Source organism: Galleria mellonella, unplaced genomic scaffold, assembly GCF_026898425.1.
Source record: "Galleria mellonella isolate WM207_F2 unplaced genomic scaffold, CSIRO_AGI_GalMel_v1 utg172, whole genome shotgun sequence".
In the NCBI taxonomy this organism is placed as follows: Eukaryota; Metazoa; Arthropoda; class Insecta; order Lepidoptera; family Pyralidae; genus Galleria; species Galleria mellonella.
The window spans coordinates 5,155,889-5,177,576 of NW_026442015.1; the positions used below are offsets into that span (position 1 = coordinate 5,155,889).

At 32.4% G+C, this 21,688-nt stretch overlaps 1 protein-coding gene across 1 annotated transcript in view; it reads left to right on the forward strand.

Annotated features, from left to right (window-relative positions):
- Positions 1 to 21,688, forward strand: part of LOC113523279 (scavenger receptor class B member 1-like) — an 88,383-nt gene that overhangs the window by 410 nt on the left and 66,285 nt on the right. Inside the window, exons 2-3 of the mRNA XM_052893019.1 lie at positions 4,994 to 5,044; positions 5,223 to 5,299. Of these exons, the coding sequence (XP_052748979.1) occupies positions 5,284 to 5,299 (16 nt within the window). The 5' untranslated portion in view covers positions 4,994 to 5,044; positions 5,223 to 5,283. The remainder of the gene's footprint in view (positions 1 to 4,993; positions 5,045 to 5,222; positions 5,300 to 21,688) is intronic.

Here is a 21,688-nt window from a genome sequence, read left to right on the forward strand (position 1 = left end):
TGCATTTTTAAGTCGTTTGAAAATTGAAAATAACAATACAACATAATACAAGACATACATACACCTATTATTATGTAGTGCCGTTGGGATAATTACAATTTGTACACTTTTCGAGTATTTTAATTATTTTTTTAGTAATATAAAATTAATTCTGAGAAAATAAAATTTTTTGGAAAACTTATTAAGAATATTAAAAACAATTTTAAGGAATGGGTTACGTTTATTAAAATCCTATAGTCGTGTATGTGATCTTCCTTTTTTAAAGTCGGTTAAAAATATAACCCTAAAACTGTGTTAGCAGGGCAACCGAAACCAAATTAAACGAATAGATTTTGCTCCACAAAAAAAAAAGAGTCGTTACAAAATTAATATTGATTAGTAATCGTATCGGATAAATGAGATACTTCTTAGACACATTAGATTTAACATATTATATTTTAATTTAGAATACAGATTTGTGTGTCTACAAGTACTATGTATTGCAACAAACAGGATTTTGTTCTGCAAACAAAAAACACCAGTTGAATAATCATATAATAATTATGTCATCACAATGGGAGTAAACTTTGTCAATTACAAAGAGAATTATCAAAATCGGTTATGTTATATATATTCAATTATGTGTGCCAAGTGATACAATTTCAATAACTAGATAATATTGTAACAAATTCTAGAACTAATTCTAAAGTGAAAAAAAAGTGTTGTCCTCCTCTCTCCTGCTTGCTGTGCCCAACAGGGTCCATAATTGATGTTGAAATGTTATCTACTAATTACATTATGGAATGCAATAAGAAATAAATAAATAAATATTTTAAAATGCCGTAGGTTCTCGGTTTATTTGCTTTATTATTATTATTTATTAAATATATATATAAATTATAGCATATAATATATAGCATGCAATAGCATAATAAAACTTTGTACAAGTGGCGAGCTTAATGCCATATGGCATTCTCTACCAGCAAACCATTAGGTAAAAACAAAACCGTATGAAGGGCAGATGTAGTGAAAAATATGTGGCATAATTATAGTTACTTACTGAAATAAAAAATACATAAGAAATACATATATATATAAAAAGACATAATACATAAGAAATTATATAATAGATAACAATTTATATTAAAAATAATGGTTATATATAATACATAACCTTTAATTTTAATATAAATGAATCACCTAATTCTGAATCGATGCCAATATTTTTTTTATTTAGGTATTTACACCCTTATTAGTCCTATAATAATCTTATCAAAATTATTGTTATTTTTTTTTTATATGTAATAAAGTTTTCTATGATTTCAAAAAGAAGGGGTGCTATATTTATTTTTTATTTATTTCATTTTATTTAATGACCAAAGTTACATAATGGCCATTACAAACATCACCAAACTACTTAGGAATTTATTATATTTATATATACGAATATATAAACGTATGTTAGGCATTATCTTCTCAAATGTTAAACCGATTTTGATAAATCTTGTCCTAACATTAATGTTTGTACAATTAACGTCACCGGTTTTTTTTACGAAGCCAAATTTGAACTAGCTGTATCTCTCTTTGCTCGTGTAAAATACATTATGCACTGCATAAAGTACCCTCTGTGCTTAGTTAGGATACAACCTATTCGTGTACTAAATTTCATTCTAATCCGATCAGTAGTTTTTATGTGAAAAAGTAACAAACATACACCCATCCATCATTATAAATATCATTAAAAACTATTTTTATATTAAATTCAAATCATCTTTATTCAAATAGACTTGTCACTATTTTAAATTGTTATTTTTTTAAGTTTACTGCTTGGTTCGGAAAGTTTTTATCTGTTGAGAAAAGCCCGCAAGAAACTCAACAGTTACTCTTTTCAATCTTTATTAACATTATGTGTATTTATTTAAATATACTATGTTTAAAATTGCATGGTCGTTAAAAGGTCGTGAATGATCGACTAACACCATGCACTTGTTTCATTCAAGTAATCGTTTAGTGTGTAATAGGCTTTTATTCGATAAGTGTTTTTAAGACAGATCCAAAATATTCTTCGATATATTATTATAACATTTAATATCCATTCCCAGAAAAGGCTTTTTTATTTGTAAATAGCAACTTTTGTATTTGTATCTAGTATTAAGATTATTAAGATCGCTGTTTTTAAGTTTGTGCTATATTTGCTTCCTTAAATTTCTCTCTTGATGAGTCTTCTAAAAATTTTATTAATATAGGAGCTTTTAAATATATTTTTTCTCGATATTTTGGAATTCAACGCAATTGCCAAAATGAAATTTTTAGAGAAAAATGAAGAGGGGTATAAAAAAATTATGATTTTGTGACAATTCTGACATTTGTCCAAAATCAATCCAGTTATATATAGATTCATAGAACATAAGAACGAAGGTAAAAACCTGACGTAAATGAGTCAGTGTAAGGAACAGCTTTTTATTTTTCGTCACTCGAATAATGATTAAATAAAACCCTAGTGAAAACTGATATAATGTAAAAGAATAAAAGTGAGGAACTTCATGTAAATTTGAAGATAAAAAATATTTTAAATTTGGATAAACAAATAAAAAATCCCATCTGGCAACCCTGGTTTAAAAAGTCGTGTCGTTTATTCACACCACTGAAGTAGCATCGATATTTCTAGAAACGAAACCGCTGTCGCTAGGGTCTTCGGACTTTTGTCTACAGATTTACAGTTATCGAATATAATTTTACGACAGATACACCAATCGCGTGATTATCACTCCGACCGATGACTACAGCAAAAAATGACTTTGACGAAGTTATCATCAGTTCATCACACACTCTGATAAAATTCATAAACAATTGTTCTGTACTTTTGTCTGAGGGCTCCTCGGATAAGACTGTATCACGATGCTACCTTTTTTTTTTTGGACGAAAATAAATGATCAACCCGTCTATGCCATCGATATATAGAGCACTAATCAGGATAAAAGGTGAGCCATAGCTAGGTCAGGTAGGGCATTGAGGGGCGATGCCCTACCTCAAAAGGCTAATTCTACATATCAGCCTTTAACTGTCCACTGCTGAACATAAGCCTTCCCTTGGGGGGTTTTGCCAGTAGTTGCCACGCTTGGCAGGCAGATTGGCTACCGCAATTAGGCACTACAGATGTTTTAAGAGGGACGTTGCTGCCCATTCCTCGCCCTCCTTTAGTCGACCCACGTCTGGTCACGGTATGCCGGGACCACACGACACAAAAGGCCCATTACCCTACCTTGAAATGAAAGGTCCCAAGAAAATTAGACAAATTATAGCTTCTGCCCTACCAAAAAGTTCTTTTGCCCTACCTTAAACTTGGATCTAGCTACGGCCCTGTAGGTGAGCATAATTATGTTACCCATCGTAACAGTTTATGGCGATGGTGGTTTCAATCGGCGTCATATTTACACTTTATTGTTTAAGTAAATCCAACTCGTACTTCAACCAGTTTTATTATGAATAGGGTATTGTTAAATTCCCTCTAATTATAGACCATATGGACCATAGACACGAGACACTCATTGTTTTTCATTTATTTAATTTTAGAAAAATAAGCATTTTTTATCACCTTGTCACATGTACTTGTTTAGTATGTATATGCTAAGTGAAGACTTAAAATTTCTATAGTTACTTAACAATTTGATAAGCTATTATTGTCATGTTTTTATTTTATTCACCATAAGCAAAAACATCTGACATAAGAGGTATAATACCTTGGTATATGCAAGCATTTAATAGCTACTCGCATTACAGCTAGCCAGGTTGCGTCGATATCAAATTGAAATTAGAAATAAATTTTATAGTTTGTTCCTTAATAATCCATCAAAACAAAACAGTCTGATGATGACCAATAACTATAAAAATAAGAAATTATTTAAATAATTAATAAATAATTATTACCAATTTCATTTAGAATATGTTTCTATGATATTTTCAAAAAAACTTTTCATAAATTCTGTTGAAATAATTTATATACATGTAGTACTAAGAAATATCTTGTATATTAATCACGACGTTTCAATTATTTATCCCTTCAATTGACATTTTTTATTCTTACATTTCATGTAGTATTTGTTATACTTAATTGAAATTTTAATTATTATTATTTTTTTTTTTTATACAACTTAGAATGGCAAACAAGCTGACGGCCCACCTGATGGAAAGTGGTAACCGTCGCCTATAGACATGAGCAGTACCATGGACATAACAGAGTATACTGTTTCGCCCATGATAGCCCCCATGCGCTGCCATTCCTGAGCACTCAGGTGTTATTCCTCTGTACCCAGTAAATTCACGCCATATCCCACTCTTCAAACCGAAACACAGCCATGCAAACACAACTGCTTCACGGTTGAAACACGAATTACTATTATTAATTACCTTTTTATTTTCATACTAAGTATTAAGTTATTTAATTGATATGATGTATAACGATATAACATAAATTTAATTTTAAATTAATTATAATGTAAATAACATTAAATTATATAACAATTTTATTTTTAGTTTTTTATAAAATATAATATAAAATGTTCGTAATTTTTTGTGTACAATAAAGAATAAATAAATAAATATAAATATTTGCATGCCTACATCGCTTAACCTAGGGCTAGTCGTAGTGCAACTAGTTGCTAAACGAATACCTACCCTCCACCTATGTACAGACAAACATCTTAATATTTAAAGTCACTTATCAAATACAATAAACAAATCTGATTGAAACTTTGGTAAAGATATCGCGAAACGTAGATATGTAGATAGATATATAGATACTCTTTATTGTTTCCTCCAAAAGATTACAATAGTATCAATCAGTAATCAAAAATAATCAGTCAAATTAAAAATTACTACTTTTTTTAATGTCTGTTTAAAAGTGTTTTATTATCTAGTGAAATCCACCCTCCTACTTTATTGTTTTTACTACACAAAGACTGTAAAGTAGGTATCTACTAAGTATTAAAAGTAATAGTACTGTTTTCATTTTCAGGTACTCACACCGAAATAGAAGCGAATTGAATCGAAATAGTACTTTAAAAAGGTGTGTTTAATAAAATATAAATATTATGGTGTTATTAAGGATGATTTTTTTTAAGTAAATTTATATAATTAATTCTTCAGTAAATTTTATCGTATAATTTACTTAAATATCTATTTCAATACATATTTATTTAGACATTTTATGAATTTAAAAGACTAAACAGTGATTATTATTTAAGTCAGTGACAAAAGAAGATATAGGAGGACAGAACAAGAAGGGAACGGAAGAGAAACAGAAGAATGTTCACGTTCAACCGTGAGTATTATTATAAAGTCATTACTATACTCGTAATATACTTAAAATTGGATACATACACCATCATCATATCAGCATTTACTGTCCACTGCTGAGCATCAGCCTCCCTTTAGGGGGTTTAACCAGTAGTTGGCATGCTTGGCAGATGGATTGGCAATCGCAGTTAGGCTTTGGAGATGTTTTAAAAGTGACGCTACTGCCCATCCCTCGCCCTCCTTTAGTCGCCTCTTACGGCACCGACGGGAAAGGGTGGCCTATTCTATGCCGGGACCACACGTCATTGGACACTTTAATAGTTAATAATTTTCTAAATATTATATACATATTTTCATATTCAATTTTATTTATTGCAATTTTAACTAAATTGACATTTTCATCTATTTATACGACTTTATTTATTTACTTAAAAAGGTTCACCTACAACTTTTTACATTTTACTTATTATTTTTAGGGAAGAGTACAGCTAAAATAACTTAATCATTAATAATATTAATGGTTCCTATCTGACTCAAAGGATATCTCTGGCATTCCAACGCGGAAATGCCGCAAGTGTCATGGGGACCTTTGGATCGGATACGGATCATGAATACGACTGATTGTTAATTTAATTTTCTCAAACATGCTTGGAAATGTGAGCATTATTTTGACAATCTTCTTCGAGATAAATCAAAATTGCCGTACTGGCCAGATACACGCGGGCAGCGGCCGGCAAAAGTTGTATGAAAATCCATATCTGTCGTGTTTTGCGGCCAGATAAATTATTATGTAAACTCATATCTGTCCTGTAATTTAAAAATAGAATGACCTTTTACTTCGAAACATAGCTACCAAAGAGGTAACTAATAAAAGGTTTTATTTAAATTTCGAACTTGTTTGCAAATAGAAAGCTGTTTATTGAAAAAAAAAAACAGGAACATTATGGCGCGTGATAAATTATTATTGTTCGTTATTGAACTTAAAAAGTAAAATTGTGTTTTTGATTACCGCGCATTATTTGAGAAAAGTACTATACAAGCCTTGGCCACAACTAGGCATTGATGGACTCACGTATGTGTGCCTCGACTACACCTCGGCCCACATTTGCACGTTCATCCATCAATGTCTCAGTTGCTGGCCGCTGCAGTAATGTACTAATTTTTTTGTGATTAAAACATTATTACATGTTAGTTAGTTATTTTCTATTTACTGTAATAAATTATGTTTGTGTTCATAAAATTGATAATATTATTGACAAATAATGAGTAAATTAAAAACTAACAACATACACAGTTTAACTAAAATTGAATTACTTACAGTCTAGATAATTAATAAGTGTGCAAACACAAACTAAATGTCGTTAAACATCGTCGTCTTTTACATATTAGTTAATCAATAACACAGAAAATACTTTGCTTAATGTAAAAGTATTTTAAAATTATTGGGCATATATTTCTTAAGAATGACATGTTGACAATGTTGGACAAATTATATTAATATTTATATATTTATATAATATAATTACATTAATATTTATTTTTAAGACACCACGGAGCGAATTCTGAGGTACCATTTTTATAAATTTATCACTTCATCATCATCATCATCTCGGCCGTTATCCGTCCACTGTTGAACATTTTTTTTATACAACTTAGAATTGCAAACAAGCTGACGGTCCACCTGATGGAAAGTGGTAACCGTCACCTATAGACAGGAGCAGTACCGTGGACATAACAAAGTATACTATTTCGCCCATGATACCCCCCATGCGTTGCTATTCCTGAGGACACAGGTGTTATTCCTCTGTACCCAGTAAATTCACGCCATATCCCACCCTTCAAACCGAAACACAGCCATGCAAACACAACTGCTTCAAGGTTAAAACACGAATGGGACAGAGGTACCCAAGCAATCGACTTTTATACAAAGTTTCTCTCTGGTAAATACATAGGCCTGCTCTATAGACTATTATAAGGAACGGCTCTAAACCACTTGCATCCACTGATTCCCTATATTACATTTGAGGTTGTCACTCCATCTAGTGGGGGGTCGCCCTACATTGCGTTTGCCCATACGGGGTCGCCACTCAAGAACCTTTCTTCCCCATCGGTTGTGGGCTCTTCGAACTATATGACCAGGCTTATGTTTAGCAGTGGACAGTTAAGGGCTGATATTATAATGACGTCTAAAATGGATGCAGGTGGGTCAGGACCGATCCTTATGAGAGAGGCCTGTGTTCATCAGTGAACAGATAACGTCTGATATGATGAAGTATATTTATTTCTAATTTATTTATTTATTTACAATTGAAAATAATTACATTACAATTTCCATTATTTATATTATGTTATTATTCATATTGTTAATATTTTTACTTATTTAATGACATTTAATAATTTAATTCTATTTTAATATTTATCAAACACAAGTCATGCTGTGGTCGCCTATAAATGTAAGAACAATTAGATCTAATCTACCAGTGTATTGTACTTATATGTTTAGCTGTATCTTATGTTGGTAATCCTATAAATAAATAAATAAATAAATATATAAATAATTTTATTAGGATCATGTATCTAACATCTTACATCGCGTTAAAGATATAGGTAGGTCAGAATTCGGCCAAACTTAAGGGGAATTGGGCGGGTCACAATAAGTGGGCAAAAATTTATCCCCACATCAGTAGGTGCTTATCAATAAGCAGCGTCGAAATGATGATGTCTATGATATATTACTCCAATAGTAGTATTTTATCAGGGGAGGAAGGGATTGTTAGTACTGCGAACTACCAGTCCCATTGCTAGCAATATACCCTGTCAGGTCGACCCGCACGTGGTCCCCCTGGAAACCATCGTGCTCAATCCCAGGTATACTCATCACGATGGGTTAACTGACCTGCCTTTTCATTCCCACCTATCATCCCTCACTGGCGCCCCGCCAGTGTATACCGTTAACGCAGGCGAGGTTGCCATTCCATTATCATCCATTAAAAAAAAGTATTTTATTAAGACGCGATAAGACCGCCTTTTGTATTACTTCTCATTGAAATTAACTGTACCTATTTACTATTTTATAAATGGTGCAATAAAGTGTAAAAATAAAATAAGGCTGAAATTGCTGTTTTGCGCAGTTTTCGTATCAACTCTTGTTTTTTTATGCAACTTAGAATGGCAAACAAGCTGACGAACCACCTAATGGATAGTGGTAACCGTCGCCAATAGACATGAGCAGTACCATGGGTCCGTGATACCCCCCATGCGTTGCCATTCCTGAGGACTCAGGTGTTATTCCTCTGTACCCTGTAAATTCACGCCATATCCCACCCTTCAAACCGAAACACAGCTATGCAAATACAACTGTTTCACGGTTCTTGTTTCACATATTAAATAAATTTCCCTTGACATTCGCTTCCTGTTACACATTCTTATTACATTAGCCGCGACGTACACGCGGACAACAATTTTCTATAAAATAACAGGTTTTATGAGCTGACTTCATTGAACTTATAATTACGTAATGTAAGTAAGCACTCGTTTGTAGTATAAATTTTCCGTGGAAAACGCTATACTATAATGGAATATACAGACGAAAATCCTGTTAGCGCCCGTTTTAATTTTAAACCAAATAGGAAATAGATAACATAGGTATTTTGTTGTGAAGCAACAATTTATACAATATTGTGATACTACCTGAAAGATTTATGTTTCAGAAAAAAAATTAAAAAAATATAGAACCGAAATATAAGGGTATTGGGACTTCTATGTAGCCATGATGTAAATTTAAGTCTAGCCTGTCATATATATGTTGATATTATTTTTTTATACAGTTTTTGTTTCTATTCAAATGGTTGTCTCGTCTTGTATCTACACTTATTATATATATTGTTCTTCTAAAGAATATTATTTTTCACTGAGACCCTCTACAAAGTAAGATTTTGATAATTATTTCTTTAAAGTTTCATATAATAATATTTATTCATACATGTACTTTGTTCCATTGTCTTCGTCAAAAAATATGCCAGAGGATAAAATTTCGATTGCTTGTATTATAAATAATAAATATATTAACACGTATATATTAAAAATATTTTTATGAAAGCAATGGAACAAAGTACCTGTGTACATGTATACGCAACTTCGTAAATTTTAAGTAACATTATTTATGATATAATGTAAAGATTTTCTACCAGAAATATAATATCTGTAGAATATCTGTGAAAATTGAAAAAAAAAACGCGTACAAAAATATTAAAATAGAAAAATAAAACTACTCCTTTTAGGAGTCGGTTATAAAACTCATTACACTTTCGTACACAAGTGATATATCTCCATCCTTGAGAAAGAAAAATAATATTACACCATGAACTACCCTATCTACATATAATAGTATCCATTTGTTCATTTAGCAAGTGATGATTACATAATTATCAGATTCACTTAAAAATATTTCTGAATTTGAACAAAACGCCGCTGGCACGCTCCAAATAGTAGCTCGTATGTTTTCTATTGTATTAGATGGATAAGAAAAATTATTGTCATCTAATACAATGACCTGCTGATTATGATCTGTTACGTAACTGTGAACTGATCCTTATGCATGCTGCATCTTATTTTTGCCTAGAAAATTTTTAAGTGATATATCGTACTAATACAAGACCTTAGCTAGGGGGAGGGGCTCTTGAGGAACAATACCCTATCTTAAAAGACCCAACGCCCTACCTCAAAATGAAGACCAAGAAAATTAAACGGATTCGCTTTTTCGAAGTCACTTAATTATGGCTTCTGCCCTATCCAAAAAGTTCTTTTGCCCTACCTTAAACTTGGCTCTAGTTACAACCCTATAATGAAGGGAAGGGATTATTAGTAATGCGGACTATCAGTCCCTAAGGTCAACCTCCATGTTGTCTCCCCTGGAAACCATCGTCCTAAATTCCTAGTATATCCATCACGATGGGCTAACTGACTTTTCATTCTCACCTATCACCCATCACTGGTGCCCCGCCAGCGTATACCGACAGCGCGGGAGGGATTACCATTCCATTATCAATAAAAAAGACCCTATAATCTATACTTATAATAAATCTGTAGGGAGGTCAATTCTGTACATGAAATATATTTCCAAAATAACTATCAGGGGGTGATTAGTGATCGATACTGATGCCAAAAATGCAATCAGTAAAATTTTTGTCTGTCTGTCTGTCTGTATGTTAGTTATAGAAACAAAAACTACTCGACAGATTTTCATATTCCTGGGCAGGTTACAGTATACTTTTCATCACGCTACAATCAATAGGAGCAGAGCAGTGAAGGGAAATGTTTGGAAAACGGGAGAAGTTACTCAATTTTTAAGCTTACGTCGCGTGTGTAGCTTTAATGGTCAATAACAACAAAAAATTTCGCGATACTATATGTCCAACTATTATCGTTATGTCACAATAACCACTTTTTAAAATGTAAAAATGTCCATACGTGCGAAGCTGGGGCGGGCCGCTAGTATTATTATAAAATTGTAACTACATGATGTCTGCAAACGGAAGGTCATTATCATCGTCATCATATCAACCGTTGTCTGTCCACTGCTGAATATAGCACGTGGAAGATATTGAAGAAATTATATTAGAAGATACTTTACCAGAGGGAGACTTTGTACAAAAGTCGATTGCTTGGGTACATACTGTCCCATTCGTGTTTCAACCGTGAAGCAGTTGTGTTGCATGGCTGTGTTTCGGTTTGAAGGGTGGGATATGGCCTGAATTTACAGGGTACAGAGGAATAACACCTGAGTCCTCAAGAATAGCAACACATGGGCGAAACAGTATACTCTGTTATGTCCATGGTACTGCTCATGTCTATAGGCGACGGTTACCACTTTCCATCAGGTGGGTCGTCAGCTTGTTTGCCATTCTAAGTTGTTTTAATATGAGTAGTTTTAGTAATGCCTATCTACCTATTCTATTTAAGAGCTTCGCTCTTGTCGGTGGAGCTCTTGCCACTCACTACGATTTTCTGCGAGTTTCTTCACCTCTTGATACGACATGACACCAACTCCTTCCTTGATCTGCCTGATGTAACTATACCTTGGTCTCCCTCTTCCCCTCCTTCCTTCTATCTTACCTTCTATTATAATGTTCATAAGTTCGTCATGTCGTATCAAGTGTCCCAACATTTTTTCCCTTCTGTTCTCAATAGTACTTATAATTTGTCTCTTTTCCTTAACCCTAAGCAGGACCAAGATGCAATTTTTTTTTCTTTGTCTGTATGTCTGTCTATATGTCTGGTTGAACTTTTGTTCCGGCATTACATAAAAACAACTACTTTCTTATGTAGACTGTCTGCTTGTATGCCATTATAAATTGCATAAAAAATGCATTAAAATATAAGATTTTTTTATACCACTGGAGTGGCAAACAAGCATACGGCCCACCTAATGGTATGCAGTTACCGTAGCCTATGAACGCCTGCAATACCAGGGGCATTGCAGACGTTCGTTGCCGACCCTGAAAAAACCACTTTATTCCTATTTTGAATATATTATATATTTTTTAAGTATTTTAAATATTTTATAAATGATATTTAACTTTAGAACCAAGTATATAAGTGCACTCTGTCCACTCCGCAAGGGATTCAGCGTGAAGTTAAAAGATGCTTATCAAAAGCGCCTAATGTCTTTATTATATTTTTTACGTTTTTACAAGCAAAGGAAAACCCCATTACAGCACAACGAGTTAACACATATCGCGTGGAAATGAACACAAATTATAATGTACATATCCAATTATACCGTAGTTAAAGCTAGATAGAACTATGAGAAACGTGAACAGGTTATACAAAAGAAAAACTGGAATGTCATTGGATATTCTTGTTTTTTTTTTTTTATAACGTATAATTTATGAGGACAAAGAAATACAATGTTCGTCCGAGCGCAAGTTTTCTCTATGGAATTTTTTATTTCTCTTATCGATGATTTAACAAGTGACTCTTGTAAAGGAATTATCATAGACTAGCGACCCGCCTCGGCTTCGTCACAGTTTTTTTTTTTATTAGATAAAATAAACAGCCTATGTTACTTGTTAATAATATAACTTTATATGACTGGAAGAATCTTAAAAATCAGTTAAGTATATTTTAAATCCATTACAAACAAAAATCAAGTTTTTTCTCTTAAAAATTGAGTCTTCTTTTTTGGAAGTTTATATAAAAAAACACTTATTCAAATAAGAAGATACGTATATATATAAAAACATACGTTAAAATTTTACTCTGAAAAAAAAAAGCCCATTTGTGTTTCAACCGTGAAGCTGCTGTGTTTGCATGGCTGTGTTTCGGTTTGAAGGGGTGGGATATGGTGTGAATTTACTGGGTTCAGAGGAATAACACCTGAGTCCTCAGGAATGGCAACGCAAGTGGGGTATCATGGGCGAAACAGTAAACTCTGTTATGTCCATGGTACTGCTCATGTCTATAGGCGACGGTTATCACTTTACATCAGGTGGGCCGTCAGCTTGTTTGCCATTCTAAGTTGTATAAAAAAAAACTAATCTAATTATGGCAAAATTAATAATATTATCAACACGGAAATAAATCTATTGCAAAAATAATTACCAAAATTGGTTTAGAATTGATGAAAATATCGCGTAACATGCCCATACTTCCATGCCTTTTGTATCAGTTCTCATTAATATTTACTGTAACATATTTATTAGTTTTTTACTTGTACAGTGTAAAATAAATAAATAAATACATAGTAAATAATGCGTCGCAACATTTTCTTACACTATTATTTCCGACACAGCAATGGCATGTATTTTCGCAATTTTAAATACAGACGATTTGAATTTGAATTAAATTTAAAGTAAATAACACCATCTAAAAAAAAAAGAGAGTCCTAAAAAGTGTGAACGAGAAGAGAACATTGGTTGAAATAATAAAGAATAGAAGAGGCAAAATGCTGGGCCACCTTATACGACATGACGATTTTTTTAAGAGCTTAGTAGAAGGAAAAATAGATGGCAAAAGAGGAAGAGGAAGACCGAGGAATAACTACATGGGACAGATAAAGGAAACACTAGACGTCATGTCGTATAGGGAGATAAAGGATATGGCCTGGGATAGAGCTGGCTGGAGGAAGATGCATGAATTAGTTGCACCGACAAGAGGAAACTCTTAAATGAAAAGAAGAACACTAGATAATATTCCTTCTGCTCTATGTATGTATGTGAGTGTGTTTGTGTATATCACTATGTCCCACTTTTGGTTGCAACATTATATCTAATTAATTTCATTATTATATTCTATTTTATAATGGACAATTCGCACAAGTTTATCAAAGCGCAGGTCGAGTTGAAAGTGCAATAGGCGGCACGGTATACCCTGTGACATACATAATTCAATAAATGACTTCATTATTTCCTGTCAATTTAATTTAAATTTAATTTAGGATATTAAACATGGCTTTAATGAGAACAAATACATTTTTTATGGAACTTAGAATGGCAAACAAGCTGACGGCCTACCTGGTGGAAAGTGGTAACCGTCGCCTATAGACATGAGCAGTACCATGGATATAACAGAGTATACTGTTTTGCCTATGTTTATACATTTATTTTTATTTATTTTCTATTGGCTAAACTTGATCTGTTTTTAATCCTGACTGATGCTTCGCAAGGGTATACCCATGGACAACACAGATGGGTTTGTCATTCTATTATTATTCATATAAGCCATAACCTATCCACTGTTGAACATACCATGATACCCCCCATGCGTTGGACTCAGGTGTTATTCCTCTGTACCCTATAAATTCACTGCCATATTCATACGTAATTGGTACCACAAAGAAAAATAAGTAAATAAATAGGTAGTACGACTTAATTTGAAAAATATAATAACATTTATTGACACACAAATATTATTTAATATTATATATACATATATGTATGTATGTATATTATATATAGATATATTTCATGATAGACCACAACCATTTAAGATTAAAATATTGTCTAAAATTATTAATTTGAGTCGGCCTTAATTTTTTTAATATCTAATCCACTTTTTTATGTCAATATATTATTTCAATTCTGTTAAGCATGCATGTTTATAATCGATGCAAACATTGCATTTGTTTTTTAATATATGTTATCAAGGTGTGTATTTGTGTTATTAATATTTCAGAATAAATAAATAAATACATATATGTATATATAATATATAATAAATAAATAAATATATATGAGTATTTATATACATACAAATTGTCATTTGAATGATTAATTATGTAAAAATCTTATGGTTTCTCTGAATATTTTTACATAATAAATCACATAAATGTGAACTGTCAGGTCAAAATTTCGCAAGGACATCTTCAACAAAAAAAGAAAATTTGACGAATTGAGAATCTTTCGCAAATCGCTTAAAAATACAATAGAATTAATAATATCCTTGTTTTTGAAATATTTAAAAGGCTATACGTATTTTATAATTTCAAACAATTTCAAACAAGAACCTTTTAAGACAAACATGAGTTTAGTTAAAACTCAGTAGGTAATTGCTCCCGAAGTTCAGCAACTAGTATTTTAACTCGTAAAATACCGATTCTTGTTACATTGCTTGATTTGGCATTTGAAGCGTAAACAATCAATAGTAATTTCTCGAGCAATGATTAAAAGTTGCATATTTCCATCGGACGGTGTTACGAAATTGCTTACGTGCGCTGGACTATGTTACAATGTTGCCAGATTGATTCTTTTTTCGTCATTTTCGGTAAAACTTTGTGTGTTAAAAAAATTTTAAAGTTGTGGAATAATTTAAAAAAAAAATTAGATAAAAATGTAATTGATGTATAGAATTTTGACAATTAATAGAAACTATCTTTTACCTACAGCTTGCTTTCTCTTGACCGAGCTGTATATGTTCATTAACTCCCAGTTAGTAGACATATCCTAAAAAGTGGCCCTCCTCATCTCATATAATACCTATATGCAAAATTTCATAATGATTGATTAAGTCGTTAAAGCGCTAAGAGGTAACAAACAAACAGTCACTTTCACATTTAGTTATTATATAAAATAAATTATAAAAAAATGTACCGTGCCTGATTAACTTATATAATATTTGGATATATAAAATTAGATAGACCACGAGGCCGTAGGCGGTTGTCCACGGCGACGTGACTGGGACCGATTCTAAGCTATCATTTCTGTAAATATATCTCTTTACTTAACAATTCAATTTGATAATTTCGAGAAATTACTATTTTATGGACGGTCACAAACTAAAGTTATAAAAATTTTTAATTAAATTTATTAGAAAAATAGTTTATATTGGTACTTACAACATAAAAGTGCTGTAATACCAAAATAAAATTTTAATTTTATAGATGGGTAGTAAACTAAATTAAGTCTTGAATTGTAGATAGTAAGCTAAGGTAGAAAGATGATATTAATATTAGCGCATTGTTTTTTTTATACCACTGAGGTGGCAAACAATCATACGGCCCACCTGATGGTAAGAGGTTACCGTAGCCTATGAACGCCTGCAATACCAGAGGTGTTACGCGCGCGTTGCCGAACCTGAAGAAACCTCTTTACCCCCCTTTTAAAGAACCCCATGCTATAGTCTCTTGGGAAAACCTCGGCAGGGAGCTCATTCCATAACCTGAGTGTTCGTGGGAGATTTCTGAATCTTTTATAACATAGTTCTGGTAAAACATAGTAAAAACGAACGACAGCTTGTTGCGACTGGATAAAAGTGTATTGAATAATATTAATTTGGAGGTAAAAAATTAAAATTTGGGGAAAAACATAAAATCGTACCTGGCAACACGGACTGTGTAATTAGATATTGAGCTTTTGATACTTATTCCATTGTAATCGAACCAGTACTATGTGAGTGTATTTTGTTCTTGTATTAACCGACTTTCAAAAGAAGGAGATTCTTAATTCGTCTGTATTTTTATGGCTATGTTATGTAATTATGTTGTTAATTCTGAACAGACTTTTATGCGTATTTCAAAACAAAAAAGACTTTATTTGTTGATTTTTTTTAATTAGAAATATTTCATTTAATGTAATTTAGTTTTATTAATTTAATTTAAACTTCAATACAATAACTCATTCAAATTCAATACAACTTCATAAGAACAATTAAACGATGATTGGGGGGAAAGGGATTGTTAGTAATGTAGACTGAGAATCCCATTGCTAGCAATATACCCAACCAGGTCGACCTCCTCGCAGTTCTCCCTGGAAACTAACATGGTTAATTCCTGATAAATTCATCATGATGGGTTAACTGGCCTGTTTTTATTCTCATCGATCACCCTTCACTGGTGCTCCACCAGCGTATCCCGTTAGCGCAGGCGGGGTTACCATACCATTTTCACCCAACAAAAAAAATAAACGATGATTGTAGTGACAACATATTTTGAAATATAAAAGATATCAAATTAAATTATTTGATCATACATTTTATCACAATTGGAAGGAATCATTTCCTTTATTATAAATTCAAGACCAGTGACCGACTGTTTATTTTATAATCATTATTTTTTGGACTTAATAAAGTCAACATTTTAATGCAAATTATAAGTTGTTAATTATAAATTATGCATGTTTCAACCATAACATATATATATATATATATATATATATATATATATATATATATATATATATATATATATATATATATATATATATTAATACATGGTATGCAGAAGGATTATAGAATACTTTTTTATCTCGTTCTGTAAACATATCCCGGTCACGCGGACGAAGTCACTGGTAAAAGCTAGTGAATTACATGTATATTATATTAAATAATAATTTATTTGCATAAATATGTTTAAAATAGATCATAATTAGTGTTATAAAATCACATATTTGTTTGAATGGATGCAAGTGGCTCAGGACCGTTCTTTATGGCAGTCTATGTGGGAGGCTTATGTCCAGCAGTGGACGGATAATGGCTGAAATGGTGATGATGAATCACATATTTAGCCACATTTTTTTAATGATTTGTAAAATGGTAAAGTCATTCAAGTAAATGGTTATTTTATAAATATGATGACGTGATAATTTTACGGTAAACTGTGACGATTTTTTTTAATGAATGATAATTGAATGGTAGCCCCACCCGCGCTATCGGTATACACCAGCGGGGCACCAGTGAAGGATGATAGGTGAGGATGAAGCAGGTCAGTTAGCCCATCGTGACGAATTCAAAAAGAATTGTTCACGATGGTTTCCAAGGGGAACTACGTGGAGGGCGACCTAATAAGGCATATTGCTAGTAATGGGGTTGTCAAACTCCATTGCTAACAATCCCTTTCCCACCCAACTGTGACGATTGAAGTAGCAATTTTTCATTTGTGGAACACTCTTGACTCTTGACTTAGGACTTATTCATAAATATTTTGCCTTCGTTATGTTCCAATCTTTATTTCTAATCTAGTCAATTATCGAGAACAAGTTCAACGTACAACCTTTTTGACCCTCACGATTTTATTACCTATACCTACATATATATATATATATATATATATATATATGAAAATTTATCGTACTACAATTATTATATTCGATTGTCATCTTGCAACCCTATTGAGGCATATAAAAATTGCGATTAAACAACAGGGGTTGATCGTAAAAGCGTGAAAATTTGAATTTGTATGTATTTTTCAATGCTAAATCATAATAAAATAAAAACAAAAAATTTCGTCAAATAAATTAAAAAAAAATATTTAGAGGTAGGTCACGCTTATTGAGAGGTATGAAAAATAGATGTTGGCCGATTCTCAGACCTACCCAATACGCACACAAAATTTCATAAAAATCGGTAAAGCCGTTTCGGAGGAGTTTGGTAACAAGCACCGTGACACGAGAATTTTATATATTAGGTTTACGTGAATTTACTGGGTACAGAGGAATAACACCTGAGTCCTCAGGAATGGCAACGCATGGGGGGTATCATGGGCGAAACAGTTGTGTTCATGCTACTGCTCATGTCTATAGGCGACGGTTACCACTTTCCATCAGGTGGGCCGTCAGCTTGTTTGCCATTCTAAATTGTATAAAAAAAAAACCTACCTACCAGTGTATATACAGATATATAAACAATATAATAATGATTATTTTACATTCATATTACAAGCGTCAAGGCATTGAACAATTAGAAATTACAATGATTTCCACGACCCTATTAATAAAATTAAGTCGACATTGCAAAATGACTCACACCGCCATCCTGCTCTAACTTGTCTCTAGTGAACGAGACACCTGCAGGGTTTCCATCTCTGTGGTTTTATTTGTATTACTCATATCCGTGGATAAATACGTTTGTGTTGACGTTGTTTTTATGACTTTACAAATGCTGAGTGTGCAAACATGATCTATTTAATGAATTCCTCTTATCGATTGCTGGCTGCTCGTCCTAACTTTGCTTGAGTAAACAATGACTAAGATACTATACTTCTCAGGTTTTATGTTTATTATATCCAATATAGTTTTTGGAATAAAAAATAGATAAAAAAAACAAACAAATAAGAAAGAGGTTTTGCCAAGAGACTACAGCATGGGGTTCTTCAATAAGCGGGTAAAGAGGTTTCTTTAGGGTCGGCAACGCACGCGTAATACCTCTGGTATTGCAGGCGTTCATAGGCTACGGTAACCACTTACCATTAGGTGGGCCGTATGCTTGTTTGCCACCTCAGTGGTATAAACAAAAATTGTGTCGAACAGAAAAAAAACAACATTAATTGTTGCAAAATCTATTATTTTGATCTATAAACAAGATTATTAAACCGTTTTTAATTTTTTCAGACAAAAAAGATTTGGAAAATCGTCGACATAGAATAGGCCACCCCTTCCTTTCCCGGGGTGTCGTAAGAGGCGACTAAAGGAGGGTGAGGAATGGGCAGCAGCGTCCTTCTTAAAACATCTCCAAAGACTAACTGCGGTTGCCAATCCGCCTGACAAGGGTGGCAACTACTAACATAACCCCAAAAGGGAGAGGCTTATGTTTCGACGTCACGCAAAAATTACACTAAACTACACCAAATTGGATGCAGTTTTCACAGTTGTATTCCAAAAGATCGAACTTATAGTCTGGTGTATGTTTCATCTTGATACACTATCTAGAAATTGTCTATTCCAATGTTTTTACTACTTAAGGAATTCACGGGTACAAAGCAGCAACTAAAAAGCTAGTAACACAACAATAAAATGACATGATTTTTTTAAATAAAGAAACAAATTCGCTTAATAAACAATTAGAGTTACAGAGCGTGAGAAGAGGGGTGAGGTAGTCACGAGAGAGGGGCAGGGAGTAGTATTACTACTTACTTTGTGATAATGATGACGTCATCGATTGATTGCGACAGTACTCAGGATATAGTTTAATACGGTTTTATGATAACGTAATGTTTCTTCCTTGATCCGGTTGGTCATACCCAAAACGCAAGCAATAAATGCGATGCACCAAGTCAAAATATACTTTATTTCATTCACAATACAATCGAAAATTATTCCTCAAGTGGTACGTGTCAAGATTCATGTTTAACTAATTACATTAACGTACTTTTAATTGCGTGTTTTAAAATATAATAGAATCTTATATTTTTTAGAGTATTAGTAAAATAAATATTAACAAGTCATTATTGATTTGTCGTCATTTCTAAAAATGTGATTTTGATTACAAACATATTTAGTTACACTACTTAATACTTCTACTTTGTTTACTAACTTTTAAGGATTTTACAGTATATGATAGTTAATTTGTTTTATTTCGTTAGGTCAAATCTTGCAAGAGAAATTTGAATTTTGACATCCGATAAAGCTAAAATTTTGTATACATTATCAGTTTTATTGACCAAACAATATGCAACCTCAACATTGTAATGTTTTCAAAATGGCCGCCGTCACAAGATGGCGGATTACACATTTTTTTCAACTCCCTTAATATAGGTATCTAATAAACATCAAACTAAATTCAATGTTGATGAACTACGTTATAAAAACCTTGTTTTTAAAAATATTTTTAAACATCTTGTTTATTTGTCTATTACGCAGTTCTTTGTCTATTAAATTGGATACATTCCTTTTGACATATTGTAATCCCGTGTTAATCCTAATAGTAATTTGATTGCTATTAATATCACAATTATTAATAGAGTTAAAATCTTTTTATTACTAAACTTTTTTTACAGAACCTTTACTGTTTGTTAGGCAATTAACACTCTTATATTTTATTTAGTGTAACCATATAAAATGAATAAATATTTACGTTTATATTTAATATCAAATTGATACATAAAAAAGTCTTAACTCATCAATTAGTCACCGACGAATTTATTTAATGTTTATAGAAGGAATTCGAAATTATTAACATTTTATACGAGTGTTCTTTTAACGAAACTGGATATTTTTCGTAAAAAAAGTTATTAATTATAGAAGAATATTATACTCGGTAAAAGGCGACTTCCAACATGCAAAACACATGCAGCGAGGAACGATGGGTTATTTCATGGATACTACATCATCATACCAGCCGTTATTTGTCCACTGTTGAACATAGCCTCCCCTATAAGTGACACCCCCCCCCCCCCCCACCAACTCGTCACAACAACAGACGGGTTGACAAATGCAGTTAGGCTTTCAGGGATGTTTGAAGAAAGACGCTGCTGCCCATCTCTCGATTATATAGTATAGTTTAATTTCCTTAATCGTCTCTTACGACACTGAAATGCAAAGGTTCGCCCATTCTATGCTGGGACCACACGACTGATACCTTACCTATACCTTTTATATATATATATATACATATTTATATATATATATATATATATATATATATATATATATATATATATATATATTTTATATATATATTTTATACCATCTTGACATCCGTCTTATAATTTACATCTTGACTCTCTAACGTTTCTCTTTATCGAAATTGAGTTAGCAAAGCTTAGTAAGGTAAGCATAAAAAGTCTAATTTCTTCATAGGAATTTCTAGAACACATATTTTATTTTTTAATTTTTTTTTATTCAAAATTTTATGTCATTTTTTAATTTTGATTCATGAAATTTCACACAATCACAGAAAAAGCGTGAACTCGTATTTTATACCATATTGGCCATTAACTGCCCACTGCTGAACATAGACCTCCCCCTAATGTGGTGGTTTTGCCAGTAGTTGCCACGTTTGGCAAGCAAATGTTTTTTTTTTACAACACAGGTGGCAAACGAACATGCGGCCCACCTGATGGTAAGTGACTACCGCCGCCCACGATCACCCACAACACCAGCGGCACTGCAGGTGTGATGCCGGCCTTTTAAAAAGGCATATACTCTTTTCTTGAAATTGGCAACCGCATCTAGGCTTTGGTGATGCGTAAAGAAGAACGCTATTG